General features: G+C 37.4%; 1 protein-coding gene across 1 annotated transcript in view; it reads left to right on the forward strand.

Annotated features, from left to right (window-relative positions):
• CTDP1 (CTD phosphatase subunit 1) overlaps nucleotides 1-17,694 on the forward strand; it is a gene marked incomplete at its 5' end in the record, with an annotated part of 113,254 nt that overhangs the window by 65,397 nt on the left and 30,163 nt on the right. The window contains one exon of the mRNA XM_084280538.1: nucleotides 9,371-9,564. Within this exon, the coding sequence (XP_084136664.1) occupies nucleotides 9,371-9,564 (194 nt within the window). The remainder of the gene's footprint in view (nucleotides 1-9,370; nucleotides 9,565-17,694) is intronic.

Consider the following 17,694-nt stretch of genomic DNA (forward strand, 5'->3'; position numbering starts at 1 on the left):
CAGTGGAAGTTAGAAGAAAGTCGTGTTTTAGCCAAACTTAATAATGGACTTGGGAAATACTGCGAAGAAGCACCAAGAAGTGCAGAACTCCAGGCCTAAAATGGTGTTTTCCTCCTTTTAAAGTCTTGCAGCTGATCTATACAAGTGCTGTGGAGCATATCAAAGTAGTCTAATCAGTGAGGCTTCAACCGATCACCCCTATGTCCAGCTAAGCTTGGTGAGGAAGGAAAGGTCTTACTCAACTCAGCCTTACCACATTTACATTTTGTTTCATGGTCTGTAGCTGTTAATGACTAGGCAAACCATAAAATGGTGGTGTGAAACTCTGTGTATCAGAGTGGGAGAACATTATTCAACTGAAGGAGGAGGCATCGTTCCCATGGTGTGAGCAGAGGATTGCTTCCCCATAAAGAACCTCAAGACAGACCTCTTGCTACTACTGCCTTTTTGTCTTACCCAAAGCCAGAACTTTTTCTTAAGTAATGGTCAGTAACAGACTAAAAACACATTCTTTCTTTGAATGGTAGCTGTAGATCATCATCTTACTGGCCTTTAATGCATGTTGTTGGAGCCTTTTCTGGAATTTTGGCATGGATATTTTCAGCAGTCTAAATTGAAGAATCATTGTGTTTAGCAGCCAGGGAGCTCTTGTTTTTGTGTTAAGGGATCACTGCTTTAGAAATGCTGCAACCAAAGAACCAGAGGGCCTCTGGTAACTCAGGCTATCTCTCCTCTCAATCCCACTCATAAGCTAATGTGCAGTCAAGGCAGAGCTGAAAAGTTGTTCTTATTTTTCAGTGATTCTCATCAAGTTTGTGCTGCTGGATAGGTGAACAGCTGTATTCTGGCCGTAGGTATTGTGGTAATTTGGATTTTGTTCTCAGACTTCACCATTTAAAAAAACAATGTAGATTGATAGGCATATTGCTATTTAACCGAATTTTGGCAGAGTATTTCTTTTGAAAACAGAATAAAGGAAAGGAAGATTAGAGGTATGGATGGCTTTTTAATTGGATAAAACAATAGCTTCCAGGCTGCAGCTATTTCACTGACTCAGGAAGGCGTCATTGTTTTATCTCCCTTGAGACATTTTCTCTTTGGAGACTTGAAGGTAGAAAATCATTGTGAATTTTACAATTAGTAACTTTTTGTCTATGCAAATTTATCTTTACTTCAGAAATTGGTAGTTAGGAATGAGCTTTTTACTCTTTCCAGCATCATAAAGTGTTACTGATTTAATTGACAAAAGCAATTTTCATTATGCTGATAATAACATTCATGTTTTAGAGGGACTGTGTAGAATCCTTAAGTCAGCATTTGAGGCACCCTATGCACCATGGAAAGACTTGACATCATGCTTCTTTTAGCAGATTCAAATATTTGTCCTAAAGATCTTGAGAACGTTTTATGAAGTTTCTTTTCAAATCTAGGCATTGCTTTCCAGGTGGGAAACTTAAAGACACTCAGAACTTCTAAATGGCATTCTTTGAAGGAGTAACAGCTTCAATCATAAGCAAGGATACAGGATTTTTATCTGTATCCTGCTGCATTTCTATAACAATACCGGTATGTAATCTCGCTGCAGAGGCCTTATATTAGGCCTGCAAGGCCTAATGTATAACTCAGAAGTCTGTTCACTGCCTAAACTAAAAAAAGCTATCCATGTATCCATGCCCTTTCACAGAGCAAAAAATAAATACCTCCAACCCAAATATACCATACAATATTTAGAAAAGCAAGGTGTATTTTAAATAATGAATTCTGAGAGTGAAGGTTTCTTATTCTCAGATTTCAGCTGTTAAGGAACAAATCACTGATGTATTTTCTGTTGTATTAAAAAACATAGTTAAAGGTTTTAATGATTCCTTAACTGCAAATGAAGAAACTACAGCTTTGTTTGCTTGTGGGGTTTTTTTGGGTGGGGTGTCTTTTTGCTGAAAGGTAGAGAGAAACAACATCTGTTTATGAATATAAGAACAAAGAACCAGAATAATTAAATATGGTAGATGGTAACAATTATGAAGAAAAATAAGTTCCCTTATTTTGAACCAGTTTGGATGTTCTGAAAGCCATTTTTGTCATAGAACTGTTTTTAAACCATTAAAAACAGATTCTACTGCGAGTTTTTTCACAATGTGAATAACTGGCTGTCTGTAATCATTGTGATAAATTCACTTGACTTCAGCTATTTTTTCTCTTTCTGTAAAAGGTTTGTTTCTCTTGGAATTTCAGTGGAACTCTCCAAGAAAAGTACATTTTCTTTAGACTTTGGTATTGGTATTGCTTCTTTTTTGCTATTTGGCTCCACTAGAAGTTAAAAAGATTTTATCAATATATTGCTGAACTCAGCTCCTTATATCAAGGATATAGTGTAACACAAATCAGCTCCCTTTTAAAGTATATGCAAAAATTAGATTAATGTTGTATTCAGTAGAAGACAACATTCAAATAGGTAGCCATTGTAGAAACCTTGATGTTGCTTACCAAACACCTGATCTTCCTCAAGATTTACATACAGGTAATATCCTCATTATGCTGTTTAGCATAGAACCAAGCAAGATTTGAAGTTAAAGATGGGTGGCTGCAGAAGGAAAATGACTTCTGCCTTGTGCTTAATTGAAGGTGCTTCATCAGTCCCATCACGGCCTCTCTCTCATCTTTGCAGAAGTGCTTTTTTGTATGTAAAGGGGTTGAATTTCGCAAGTCAGTTGTACAAATCTCTTGATAAAGCTTTCCTTGCTTTACCACATGCCTAGTGTATGATTTGAGGAGCTTAAGGAGAGGACAAGCTTTTGTGAATGTACTATGATAATAATTTGTCAGGCAATTGTATGCCATGTCAGCATAGACAACTAGGTAGCCTTGCTTAAACCTTTTGAAGAACATAACTTCTATTTTTAAGAGTCTCATTCTCACCACATTTATCTGTGCTACTTTGCCAGGGAAATATTCTTAGTGACCCACATTGCCATGGGGCAAGCACATGGGTTCTCATGTTCAGAAGCATTGCTTCCAAATTGCATGTACCTTTTGGCTGGCATTGATTCTTCCAGGGCTGCAGCACTGTGGTAGAGCACTGCTGGGTGGACTCTTCTAAGTTGGGAAGATAATTGTACCTCCCATAGAGTTGTCAGTACTGTATTACTCCTGCTAACTACTTAATAATATGGAGTTGGTAAACTTCTTACAATATTATTTCCATTTGTTTTGCCACTGACAGACCAGTTTTGTTTTCATAACTGTGCTGGAAGATTACGAAGTTCAGTGTGCAAATCCAGGAAGATGGAGCCCCCACTCTTTCTGATTTGATTTGCAATCTGATGGCATCATTCACTGTTAATTTCACAAGCTCAGAAGTGGTTTTTTAAATTTGTAGTTTTTAACATTGTTTTTCCTCAGATGTTCTTTGTTTGGCCTCTTGTTTTATTGCTGGGTTAAAGTTCCTGAAATACATTTCAGGTAAAATACATGTAAAAACTCCACTGATGTACTAAAAAGCAATAGTTAATGTAGAAAGGAATGTTGGGAGCAGAGGTAGGGGTAAAGATCATAGGATCAAATGCAGAGGTATGGGAGCTTATGAAAATAAGCTCTCTGTCCTCTAGAGACAGACGACTTTTCGTATTCCACAAACAGCTTGCTCACCAGTTCTGCTGGATAGATGGTGAATTACATGCAAGAGCATCTTTTGGCATTATTGCTAATGCACTGCAAAGCAATTCAGAAGGTGCCCATGTTTCAGGGACAGCCTTCCAATGCAGATGTAGCTTAAGATACTGTAGACGTAATTGAGGATGGAATTAAAAACCACTGTATTTCATGTTCTCTGACTGTTGGTGCACATTATGTGATAATTTTAAAAATACATGCAGAATATTTACAGCCTTGAGCAGTTTCTGTCCTGTGTGTACTTTAGAAGTATCCTGTAAGACCAAAACACTAGCTCTTTACTTTTTTAACGAGAAATAATAAGTCTTCATATATGTCATGCAAGTGTGTAGGAGGTCAGTCCCAAAAGATGTTTTGGTAAAAAGAAAATGTCAAGCAAAACCAGCCCCAAATACTGATCTGTTTTGCTGCTTAGGAATGGGGTTTTAGGATGTCAGCAATGTATTTATATTAAAAAAATGTCAAGAATACCACCAATTACTTTTCGTGTAATGTTACACATAGAATTTAAGATAATGTATTAAAAGAAATAGGTATTGATTATGCTTACAGTGTAGGTATATCATCCTGACCAGAAACATGGAGAGTTGGGTTTAGTCAGTTAATTGAAAGAACGCTGGAAGAAATGCAATATAGATACAGCCAGTGAAATCTGAATTCGCATGTGAACCACCTATTTGCCTTTTTCAAGTCCAGCATTTTCGGAGCATCTCTCTACCTACTAATTGAGTAGAGTTGGTGGTCTGCTAGCTTTTGTGTTTAATATCTACTAAGAGAGAATCATGGTCCCTCACCCCAAACATGGCAGCATTTTAAAGAGGATGTTGAGGTAATACCAGGTTTTATGTGGGCATACCTGCAATTGCCAGTGTACTTGGACATCCTGTTTTCATTTTAGAGTAGTTATTATGAATTTGTATGGCATGAGGGAAATATAAGGTACATACAGAAACTTTTTGGCACATGCAGATGGCAGGTAATTTAAGTTTCTGCAAGTTCTTCCTAAGAAGCAATGTATTCAACACAATCTCAAATATGCTTAGGAGACACAGCCTTTATGCTGAAATGCAGTTGCTTTTTATCTGTGCTCACAGTACTTGTTCAGTTGTATCTGTTATTAGAAATTGATACAGTTGTTTTTGTAGTGATGGAAACAAATCTAAAGAATTCTTTTTTAAATGCTTGGGGTTTTCTTTTTCCCTTAAAGTATGCAAAAGTATAATTGATTTTTTGGGACCAAAAGACTGGAGCAGTAAGGTGGAGAGTAATTATATGTATCTTCCATGCAACCAGAGCACAAAATGAACAGCTGTCCATCAAACCTACATCTTTGTAGAATTTTCTGTAATTCCAGTAAATAATTGTTTCAAAGCAATCTACAAGTTTGAGAGATCACTGTGTTGTCCTGTTGCAGTTTAAGGTAGCTAGTTTTCAGTTCTGTTAAAACTTGCATTTTTTAAATACTTGCTAGTTTAAATGCAAGAACTAAAGTGTATTCAAAGCTACTCTTCTCATAATACATGCTGCATATGTCATTGCTTCTTCCAAAAAAACCTGTAAAGCATAACGATGGGTCTCTGTCGTAACCATACTGCTGTCCCCAAACATTGCCCACAAGTTATCTTTTTAACAAATGGAGGTTGCTTGTGTTTGGTTTTTTGGTCTTCTCCCAGAGGCTTGATTTACTTTGAATGTGTAAACTGCAGTTCTGCAACAAGAACAGTTTCCAGCTCACCTGCTTCGTTAATACTACAGAAGGCCTTGGCTTGCTTTCTTTTTAACAAAGCTACAGCTGCAATGTAACAATTTGTTGTCTTCAAGGGGTGAATTGTTTTTTTCTTTATTGGTGGTAATCATTCTTGCCGCATTAGAAAAGTCTTCAAGTATTTTAAAGATAAAGCTGCTAAATATTAAGTATTTTAAAGATAAAGATAAAGGTAAGCTGCTATGGTGGTGTTTAAGCAGTAAACATCTCACTTCATCTTACTGAGATGATTTGGTATTAGATCATGCTTTCTTCTGAATTGCTACTTGTTCTATTTATATTAACTGTATAAAATCTAATGTTATAAGCAGAAGTTGTAGTTTGTATGTCAGTATCTGTCTTGGCCTGAACCAGATTGAAAGCTTCCTCTGTTCTTTGAGCTTTTTCATTTAAACTTAGTGGTCTAGTAACTAGATAGATAGTTGCTGCTTAAATATTAAGGGGGGGGGGGGTATTTATTTGTTCAAGTGAAGGATGACTTAAATCTTGCTGCCTCAATGAAAACATAGATTATTTTTCCATTTCTTTGAGAATTCTGGAAGACGAAGATGTCAATCTCTTTATTTTTCAGCACATTTTGCAGTATAGTCAATAGTTAGGCCAGAATTTGTATTTTGGGAGCCTTTGCAGTTAAAGTGGTTTGTAAGGACCATTCCACATTAATTGTTTTCTTACACAGGGATTTTCGAAGTTGGCTGTATTCTGATTTCTACGTGCGTTTTAAGCGTCCTTCTATGGAAGTGGGGCGTGTGATGTGTACAACTAAGTAATTCTAATATTAAATGGCATTGCAGACTTCAAAAGAATAATGCCATCCTAGCACAGAATGAAGGAAAAAGACATGGCAGTAACTAGACTGCTAGTCTGTCAAAGCTGTTCATACAAAGTAGAGTTTAAAAGACTGTAAAAGCTTAGTTTGTGAGAGACATCTGTAACACGGAATGTCTCTCCAACCTAACTTCATCCTTTGAAAACCTTAGCATATTTTGTAGTGAGAACATAGGACTTTCTGGAAGAGTATTGAATTTCTAATGAATTAATGTAGCTTTAAATGTAAGATTTGCTGGAAAGGAGTTGGTAGAGCGGTAGATCTGTGCTGCCATTTGCCTGTCAGTTACTGGCTGTGTTTGCTACAGTGAGTTTCTTCTAACAAATGGATATGGGCATGGTGTTCCTGCCATCCCATCACAAACTCTTAACACTTTAACACTGGAGATTTTAAGTGTGTTCTGTACACATGGAAAAACCCCTACCGTGTGTACCTTCTGGACTTTTACCTAGTTCACTGTTGTGTTGTCTCTAGCTGTCATTTCAGCCTCCCTGATCCTACATTCTATGACCTGTGTTTTCCACACAGGTGACAATTTCTGGTCATAGGAAAGACAGTTTTTTACTAATGTTAATTTGATTTAACACAACAATTCCTACAATTTCTACCTAAAACTGTCATCTGTCCTCAGACACACTAAGCTTGTGCGCAATTCCTTTTTTATTATGGTTTCTTTACAGCATTCACAGTCAAACAGCTTTCACAGTCAAAGGCATTAGTCAGCAATGTTTCAGGTAGTAAGAATGTACCAAGAGAAGGGCCAATGGAAGAACAGCTTAAATTGTAAGTCTAAGAAGCTTGCAAGTTACTTTTCATTTTCTATAGAAGTTGTTCCATCCAAGGATACTGTAGCTTGGATTTTTGAATCTGGTTTGAAAGCTGGAACTTTAAAACCTACTGAAAGAAATTGTTTTTCACAAGTATACTTTGTAAAATAAGTGGCTTTGCTTTCCCTTACATTGGCAGGTCTCCTCAACATTATAATTTTAGGTTGTTGTGAAGTACTTAGCACCTTCTTTTATTGTTGTTATTACTTCTACATAATTTTTCCTTTGCAACAATATAGATTGTCAGGATCCTAAGTGGAGAGTAGTGGAAGATAAGAAAGAAAAAAAATATTTGCTATTACCTTCAAACAGAAATAGTTGAGTGAGACTTGTAGAAAGATAATAAATTCCCCAAATCAGTCTGTTTAGCAGAAGACTGAAGACAGATGTCATATACTCCATCTTTCTGAAGTCAATGGGAATATGATGGGAGTCATCTATGTACTTAGTGAAATTGCCCTGTGGAAGACTTTAATCTTGCGCTATACAGAATCACAGAATCGTAGGGGTTGGAAGGGACCTCAAGAGATCATCAGGTCCAACTGCCTTTTCTCTCTCTCAGGTCATCAGAGAAAGAAATGGAATAGCTCTTTGACTGTTACCAAACTTGAGTATTTTGTATTTCCTCTCCTTCCTTGCTTGCGAGTTCTCCCTTGCTCCCTTTACCTCTAAAGGATTTGTAGTAGAGTACTGGCAAGGTTTGAGGTTTTTGCATTTAGTTTGATAATTAGGGGGCAGCATATCAAGGTAAACAAAGAAAATGGAGGTGCTTTTACAAAGAACCAGGTGTAAGTTACTTTCTTACAGCTTTCTTCTAGCTTTTCGGATTATCAGTGTAAAAGCAGTGGATAAGCAGTGTAAAACCTTTTGGTCTGTGTTCATATACAGTGGTTTTCTTCTTGGTAAAGCCGGTGTGGCATTGGTGATAAGAGAATAGTTACGAAAAGTATTTTAACTTATACTGAGATAAGCTGCTAAGATAAGGAAGTATTCGTAAATATCAGCAGAGAAATGCACACACATGCCCCCTTTCCATGTCCCCTGCCATTCACACAAATACAGAGACTGTGGGATCTTCACCTATGTTTTCTCATGTTTTCATCTCCTTCTGAAGGTTGAGCGGTGACTCAAAGAGGATATAACCTTTCAAAGCTCAGCGGGGTAGCTTATGAGTATGATTTGTTTCTAATGATGGCTTCAGCAGTTCTAGACCTGCTAGAACAAATTAGCATGTTCTTAAGGGAGTATCAAATCCCATGCTGACTTTTCAGAAGCAAAGGCCAAACAATTATTTAATGAAATAGGTAAACATTTTTATAGATTTACCTTTATTAATTAGCATAAGCAGGCAATCTGGTTAGAATGGGGTTCTGTACATTCTGTTCCATTCATACTGTATTATTCAGTAAAACACTTCTTTAAGGCTATATATATATCAAAGAATACTTATTAGCTAGAGATTTGAGTATGCCTCGCCCAAGTGATTCAAATGTGATTGAATCATGTATGTGAGTATGTGTGTGTTGGTTGTGGTTTAGCCCCAAATGTGAGCTAAGCCCCACACAGCTGCTTACTTGCTTCCCCATCACAGAATGGGGGGGGGGGGGGGGGAGGGGGGGGGGGGAGAATTGGAAGACTAAAAGTGAGAACTCATGGGTTGAGATGAACAGTTTAATAGATAAAGCAAGAGACACACACGCAAGCAAAGCAAGACAAGGAATGCATTCCCCACTTGCCATGGGCAGGCAGGCATTCAGCATGTTCCCATTCCCTTCCTTCCTTTTCCCCCAGCCCCTTAGATGCTGAACATGTGGTGTTGGAATATCCCTGTGGTCATTTTGGATCAGCTGTCCTGGCTGTGTACTCTCCCATCTCCTTGTGCACCCTCAGCCTGCTCGGTGGTGGGGTGTTATGTCCTGGCAGAAAAGGCCTTGGCTCTGTGTGAGCACTGCTCAGTGATAATGAAAATATCTCCCTGTTATCGTCGCTGTTTTCAGCACAAATGCAAAACACAGCCCCATACTTAGGAAGCAAATTAACTCTCTCCCAGCCAAAATCAGCACACTATCTTAAGTTAAACATAGACTAAGTATATTTAATCTGAATAGAATGTTGCTAGAGCTGTTACAGAAACTGCATTGAAGACATTGGGGTTTAATTTGAATTTTCAAGGACAGTTGAAGCATATCCTTAATGAGCATTTAAGAACAATTGAATAATTATAAAAGGTTGATGTAGATAATCTGCTAGAGGATTCACTGACTCTCCACTCTTTGGCAGGTGGATGACATCTTAGGAGAAGGCAGTGATGAAAGTGACAGTGAAAAAAAAAAGCCAGAAGAGAAAAGTGAAAAACCTCAGATTAGTGCAACAGAGACTCTAGGAATGAAAACAGATCAGAGACCTGGATCCGCATCGTCGTCGTCATCATCATCATCGTCAAGTGAAAGAGGCTTAACAGACAGTGTACCCAGGTACGAGTTTTTTAGATGTAAAAAGAAATGTAAATGATGTTCTGTTGTGTTTTCTGCACTGTTCACTGTGCAATCTTTATGTTGTTGTTAATCTCCTTATGTAGGTAAGTTTTTGTAACTCTGTGAAGTTGTCATGGTTACCTATCCAATGTTTTGGAATTGATTTAAGGAAGTGGTCATAGTAAATGTAAACAAGGATATTACCCGTTTTAAACCAATTGAAGACCACTGAACTGCACTTATTTTAAAGTGGGCTTGATCCTGAGACCAGGACAGTGTCCTCTGCAGTGTTATTTTTAGTAAAATAAAGCATGGTCTTGGAAAACTAGGTTTTTTGTGATTAATTGGAGAGATACTTTTATGTTGGCTGTTCACAAAAATGAAGTTCCTGAGATTTGTTTTCTGCTTGTAAAGAAATTTAAACTTGCTAGTCTCTTCTGCAAAAGTTGAGTGTGACAGCATTGACTGTTGAATGATAACTATCAACCAATTTGCTAGTAATCTAGAACTTGATAAAGTAAGTACTTATTTAAAATATGTTAAGGAATGGTTTTCAATGTGAAGCTCCTTAATGGTTTTTAAGCCGAGCAATCTATAGAGAACAATATAAGATGAAGATGATAGTAGTTGTAATTTAGAATTTCTGGGATCATCATCCTGTAGATCGAAATGCTAGAAGTACAAACATGATTCAGATGTGCATTGTAGTTTCTTTCTGTTCTCAATCATAAGAATTTAAGCTCCAATAGCTTCTCCTTTAATGGAGGATCATGCAGGTAGTAGGACTTAAGCAACTTATTTACATTATTTTATTTTTATGAGCTTTGTTCTAGTGTGTGAGGGATGTATGAGAGCAATCGCAGTAACCACCGCGGAATGCAATGTATAAATATTCATGAGGATGTCTTGATTGGGGCAGTAAGGTTGCTGTGTTATTGGAAAAGCAGCTACCTGGGAAGCTTGCACAGGCCTATTAGTATATTGCAGGTATTTCTAATCACTGGCGACCTTCAGGAAAACATCAGTCTGAAAGGCATGAGAATTTAATCTGCCTCAAATAGCTGGAAGAAAATTCCCTCCTAAATGAAGTTTGGAAGAGGAAGGGCAAGCCAGTGATGAATATCTTTTGTATATCATTTGAAGCAGCAAGACATGGTGCTGGCATGTCACTGTTAATTCATCCTAATACTGTCATGTTCTGTTGTATAGAAAACGCACCCAATTGCAAAAAAAATCCCAAACCCAAAAGGCAAAAAGAATTGTATTAAGGAACATCATGTAAGCTTATGGCTGAATACTACTCTCCATGTATGGTTTACAAAGAGCAAGTACATTTGTAATTAACTTTTCCTCTCTATAGGAAAGTCCATGAGTAAGCTTAGCAATACTTCTGCACTCAGAAGCCATATTGCATTGTTGCCAGAATAAAGTCTTAGAGCAGCTCCTTAAGTAACTTTTTTTTTTTCCTATTTTTGACCTTTCTACCTCTTAAGAGTTTCCCCTGTCACTTTGTTAAATTACATCCAGGATTGAACCTGAACAGACTGCTGGAAAACTTACAAAGTGCTGGTTCAGATGCTGACCCAGTGTCTGCTAGGCAGGAAATTCTGCATGATAGAAAGGAGCCTCTGCCTGTCATCCTAATTCCATTTTAAGTTGGAAGTTGTAAATGGAAGTTTTCATGGCCAGTCAGTGTTGTGTGTGCTAAAGAAAGACCGTTCCAGTAGTCTAAGAAGAGTTCTAAACAGCAGGATTAAATCTCCAGGGCCATAGTCCACTCCAACACAAATACTTGAAACAGTTTCTGGGGGACACATTTCAAAAAGCCAAGTGCTGTACAAGTGTATGTTTCCCAAGAAGATCAGAAGTTTATGTTCTGAAAATTGAAAATATGTGGGGTGTTAATGGGGTATTAATAGTGAGGCTGAATTTGTAGTTAATTATTTTCAATTATTTCTGCTCTGTCATATAGCCTGAAGTTACAAGTTATTGGTTACCTTGAACACACCTCTTGCCACATTTAGAATGCAAAGCCTCTGTTGTCTTAAGGCTGCTCCCAACTGTTAGTTATGTAAATCCACCCTGGGCCAGCTGTTTAAATCATTATTTTGCAACTCATTAGGATCACCCCAATATGCAGTTATTAATGTTTCTGGAAAACAAAAGATGAACAAGAGAAGGGCAGTCCAAATATGATTCAATACAGTCATGTTCTGGCTTAGCTCATTTCTAGCAGATATGAGGCCTGCAGAGACTCAACAGCTTTCTGGTCAGCGATGCTCCATTGCTCTGTTACACCTTCCCAGTACTTACTGACAGGGGAACCATAGCACTTACAAGATAAAAATCTAGCACTTCTGTTTAACGTTAGTCTTCAGTCTTGAAATCTAGGGAATACTTTGATCATTTCTCTGATAGGTGCTGTCTCTAAAATTCCCATGGATGGAGCAAAAAAATAATCTTTGAGAAATCTGATAGCTACTGGAAGGAGAGGAAATGCAGCTTCTTTCCTACATCCATTTACTTTTATGACTTTAGGGTAGGTAACGTGCAGTTAGGTTGCAATTTGGCAGCCTAGAGTTGTATTAGAATCCTAGCTTCTTATGTGACTTTATAAAGTGCTTGCCTTTATTTCACAAATGTCATGTGAAAATGGGGCTGCGTAGACCAAACAGTGAATGTGAGTTTCATACCATGTAAAAAGATGAAATAGAAATTATTAAAGAAACACATAGTTGTTTATACGATTCACATTTCATCAGCCTCTTACGATTATCACCTCCAAACAATAAAATTGTATTTGCAGGTTACTTTTGTTTAGAAAATCTAAAGGAGGAAAACAAGATTTTATTCTGAAGTAGTCTTGATCTTTGGGTAGGTAGTATTTTTCTGAGATGCTGCTTATCTAATTAAAAAAGTAATATTGCTGTTTAGGGCTCTGATCCAGCTTTTGTCCAAGCAGAGAGGAGGCTTACTTCAGCAGGAGCTGGGCTTGAACACCCTCAGTTCTACAGAAATTTTATACTTAGCATGAAATTCCACTTAACATGGTGAAACATGTCACGTGTTAAATTCATTGCTGTAAGTTATGATAAGGAGTTGTAAGTTGCGAAATTGCATGGGTGTTTTTAATAAGTGTGAGTAACAATGAATGGTACAGAAGATGAAAAATCTGTTGAGACCAGTACAGATAGAATTTGTTCATAAGAGAAAACTGAATGCTTAACTTCCAGTATATTCCTAGCCACAAGAGGTATGTAATTAGTTGACATATTTCAGTCTTTAGGCTGTCAGTGCACAGTTTGCTTTCTTTTTCAAGTGCATTTTGATTTCATTATCCTGTCTCCACTTGCAGTTCTCACATTCCCCATGTTATCCTAAACTTGTATATTCTGAAGTAGTTGCTGTAATGTGTATTGAACAACTACCTTCCATGTTAGTATGCCTTGATACTGGTCTTTGTAGGAAGAGGAAAACTCAGGTGAAAGGCTGTGGCAGTCTCAAGAGAATGTATTTGGTAAAAGGATGGACAGACACATAAAACGAATAATGCTGTTGAGAAAATTAGCTGAGCAGTGTATCAAAGGTTTGGGGTTTAGCCTCTTTCAGTTTGTAGGTGTTAGAAATTTCTAGCATAAGTGTGCTGTGTGTCTGTTTACACACCTATTTTCTGATGCAGAGCAGACTTTGAAAACAGTTAACAAAATGCTTCAGTTGTATTACTGAAGCTAGGAAATTGAGTGCATTTCATTTAATAAATTTAAATGTTAAAGGAATTGGGGCAATAACAAAGGAATTTGAGATGTCCCATTTATTGCTGTCTTCTAGTGGCATAGCACAGAGTGGTGGCATGTAGCCTTCTACAGTACACCTAAAATTTCTCTTAGGATGTTGGAAGTACTTAGTGGTGAGTGGGAGTGGCAGGAAAAAAAGATCATGTAGTCCTGGTGTAGTTTCTGAGCACTTGTGTTCATGTGTGATGCTGAACTGTTAGACCAGATGGACACCCATTTCTGTGTCTGTATGTTTGACCACAGGCTTTGCACTCAGGTTCTAATTCTGGAGGGAAAGGACATGATGGGAACCTTCAGATTTTTGAAGGGCAGCTCATGCTGCAAACATCCTGCAAACATCTAGTACCTCTTTACGTGCCTCACTTGTGCCTGAGGAGTTATGGTCCAAGCAGAGAGCATTTTAAACAATGGGAAATTAGCCCAGCAGCAACACTAAACTATAAAAAATAAAAGCAGTTCATTTACTATAATACTAGCTTTTGTGTAATCAGTAGGTTTTATTTTTCAATGACTTAAGTAGGGAACTGAACTGTTGTAGTAGCATCCTATTGGCTGTTAGTAGTCACTATGGTGTCTCCAGCTCCCTGTAAGCTTAAGGGCTGCTTATGCTGTGGGAAGTTGTGGAGAAGTAAAGGCTGCTTCTTCATGGGAAAGACTGGGTGTTAAGACTACTGAAAGTTTTCAAGGCTTGGTCTGAGGCTTCCATGAAGCACGGGGAGGGTTGAAGGCAGCTTGGTGTTTGGTAAAGGGCAGTCGTCACCCGTGGAGAGGTGGTTTGGTTATCTGCTCTGGTTTTTGCATGAGGTAACTTCCCCTGAGGGTGAGTGGGAGTGAAGAAGGAAGGTTACAGACATGCAACAGAATGATGTGCTGATGCAGTGAAGTCCAACTGGATTATTTCAGTCATGAAAGATTGCAGCTGAAAAGTATGGTGGTTATTTGAAGTACGCTCATAAACCACACTTAACTGTATCTGTTGTTAAGCAGTTAACTTTATTTAGACCTATGTACATCATACAGGTTTGATCACTTATTCACTGAAGACCTGTATGTATCTTTCATTTGATTTTTGTAGGCTTTGTTCAGGTTCCCAGTGTGCTTTGTTTTTTTCAATGAACTTTTTTCTAAATGCTCTCAATTCACAGTGCTAAGGCCAGTGCTTTTACAGTGTTCAGTGTTGGTGATTTCAGCTTCTGTAAATCTGATGTAAGGGCTAATGGTTGCTCTGCTGAGAATTTCTGTACTTTGGAATGGAAATTTCAGTACTAAGACATGTTTTTTGGCTTAAGAAGGAAGTATTCTCCTCTGAATAACTAGTAAGAAGAAATCTAATAACTAAATTGATATCTATTAGCAACAAAATCTCGCTTGCAAAATTTACACTTTCTATTTAAAAGTATAGCTTAGAGAAATGTTTTCTTTAGCAAAATGCTCTTATTGATAATTTCTGTATCAGTCCCAAGTAAATTATCTTTTTTTCACTGATGGGGAAATCATAATTTTAAGAACAAACAGCTAGCTTATAAAAGATATACATGAAATGGTACTCTACACTTGGACTTCAGCTTATTTTCAAAACATCTGAAATGCCTGCTGCTTTTGTACATTTTCAATGAGAATTTGACATGTATTAAAATGCTTCTTTCTTGAATTTAGTATAAAAGTTACTTTGCTACAGAGTGGTATTGATCTGAAGTCTTTCAGGGAGTGTCCAGAATAAGTCTTTGAACTCTGGTTGAAGTAAAGCAAATTCTTTTGCTCGTTTTTGGCTGTATGATCAGAAAACTCTCTGCATATTAAAGCTGTTCTCCGAGTTTTTTCAAAAGCAGGTTTCAATGGTCTGCCTATTCTTTGTAATCTTAACAAATAAGAATCATGATTTAAATTAAAGTACAATTGTGCTACATGATTCATGATATAACGTAACACTTCAGCTATCTATAGAAAGGGCTTACTAGTTCATAATCAAGGAAAACTGAGCCCAGAATCTCAGAAACTCCTCAGTTGTCTTTTTTGTACCCATTTACTAGTGATAATTTCAATTGTTTAAAGTGTTTTGTTTTAAATGTAACAGCACTTCCCTTGAATAGCCTCTTTGCTAGAAGACAGAAATTTTGCTTTCTTGCTGCCAGAAAAGACTGCTGCAAAATTTTGTTGATGTCACCTTTTATCCTAATCAAAGTAGTATATTCACTGTCAAATTAACTTTCTTCCAGTTCCTAGTCTTGAGACAGTTGGCGTTGAGAATCTTGGATCCAAAGTTTACAACTCAATGCTTCCCAGGCTGTCAGCCTCGCGTTTCTTATTCGTAGCCATCTGAATTCTTATTTTTGTTGTTTTTCTTCCAAAAACTGTTTCAATGCCAATCTATTCAAAATGTATTAAGGAACAAATTGGTATGGGCAAAGTCTCGTTGAAAGCACCCTTAATCACCGACATCATATTTCAAATATAGCTGGCAACATAATTGTAGATACTCAAGTGTTTTGCCAAAGAATAGTGGTCATCTGTTTTCTTATCCAAGCAACTCATTGCATTGAGCGAAGTCTTGGTGTTATTACACTGGATAGTCTTCCAGAGCTCCTCTCTAAATTATGTGAGTATACTGTTGATTTGATCTTTACAATATAGAAAAACTGGAGATCTAAATTTAGAAATACTGGTGGATTAAAGTCATCCTTTTCTGCCTCTTGAATCGCTTGCTGCATCAGCATAGCTCAGTTGTTTGTCAAGCAGTCTGATGAAGAGCCTCCCTGTAAGGTCACCCTAGACAGAACACACTAGATCCTTTCCCTTGAAGTAGAATTTATTTAGAGGGACACTCAGTAGTGGCTAACTGCAAAGCAAAACGGGGATCAGTATTTCTGTATGTGGTCAGCACTTGGGTGTGCAAGAAAACATGCTTAGTTCTGGAGAAAAAAAAAAAAATCCTAAAGTAAACAATTACCATAGTAAGTGGAAGAACTTGGAAGAAGAAAAATTTAACTTTATTTTGCTCTCATTGATACATCTTTTCCCAAGTAATTGCTTCAGACATTTAATCTGAATCTCTGTGATATGTGGTTATTCTGAAGTACTTCAGTTTCTGGAGCAGTAGAGTTTAGCCATGCATAATACTGAGGTCCTTTTGTAAGTCTCCCATTTAGATCTCCCTCTATAAGAGCTAATTATTGGAATTGGCCCACACTGGAGCATCAGCCCATTTCTAAAACTGCAGTGTGGTTTTGGCTGTGAGCCTGCCAAGTCAGTGGCTCTGGGACTACAGAGGAAGACATTTTAAAGACTGTCTTCTCAAAACTTATTATGTCTCTACTTGTATTGCAGAAGCAGCATTTCAGTTAGGTGGTGCTGGGTTAGGTCGAGTCTTGCAGCTTGTGTGGGTGGTTTAAGATCTCTGCATGGAATGAAGGTTGCTGGAGAACTTGAGAATGTAAATACAGCCCGTTTATTAATATTGGCAATAAGATAATGAATCTCCAATCAAACAAAACATGTTTGATAGGAGCAGCACCTTATTATTTATTAGTCCTTAATGTGATTTGGTAAATGAATGTAGTTTTCCTACTTGACTAGTACATTTTAATGAGCATCTCACTACATTTTAGTGGGATATCTAGTATGTCTCCACCAAAGGAGGAAACACGCTCAGCCTTGGAAGACAGTGAATAATCATTGAGTAGGGAAAAATCCAGTCCTGAACTCTACAAAATTGAAGATCTTTGACAGGCAACTACCTCTCCCAGCTGTGGGAAAAGCTGATTTGATTGAAGAATTTGCAGTAAGAGGTAGCATTTGTCAGCTTTGAAGGTGCTTCCCTGGAAATTCCCATTCTTAAGGTGAGGCAAGTAAAGGAAGCTCAATGTAGATGATGTGATGGCTCCAATTTTATAGACAGGTACACTTCTGAAGTTTCAAGTTGTTGGGAAGAGTTTGAGTTCGTTTCATAGAGGACAGCCCTAAATTGTCTTTGTAATTATTGCCATGGTTAGTCTAATTTCTTACAAATTCAGTCTAATTCAACATTTTAAATTCAGCATCTGGGAAAAGAAAACATGCTTCAGGTAATAAGAGTTAGTGATTAATGTCTGGCTTATATAACAGAATATTCTAATTAAAATTTTTGCAAGGTTACCACAAGTACTTTTTTTTTTTTCTTGGGTTTAAAACTTAACTGATGTGGGTAATGCACGATCTGAACTAGGTGGTGTGTTTCAGATCTCTGCAGTACTCTGGTGAAGAGCTCAAGTGGTTATTTGGGGGACGAGGGGTATTTTTGAGGCATTAAGTGCTGAAACTCCCAATTTCCTTTTTATCAAAAGTGTTGATTGAATTCAGC

This window comes from Gallinula chloropus (assembly GCF_964237585.1).
Source record: "Gallinula chloropus genome assembly, chromosome: 2".
In the NCBI taxonomy this organism is placed as follows: Eukaryota; Metazoa; Chordata; class Aves; order Gruiformes; family Rallidae; genus Gallinula; species Gallinula chloropus.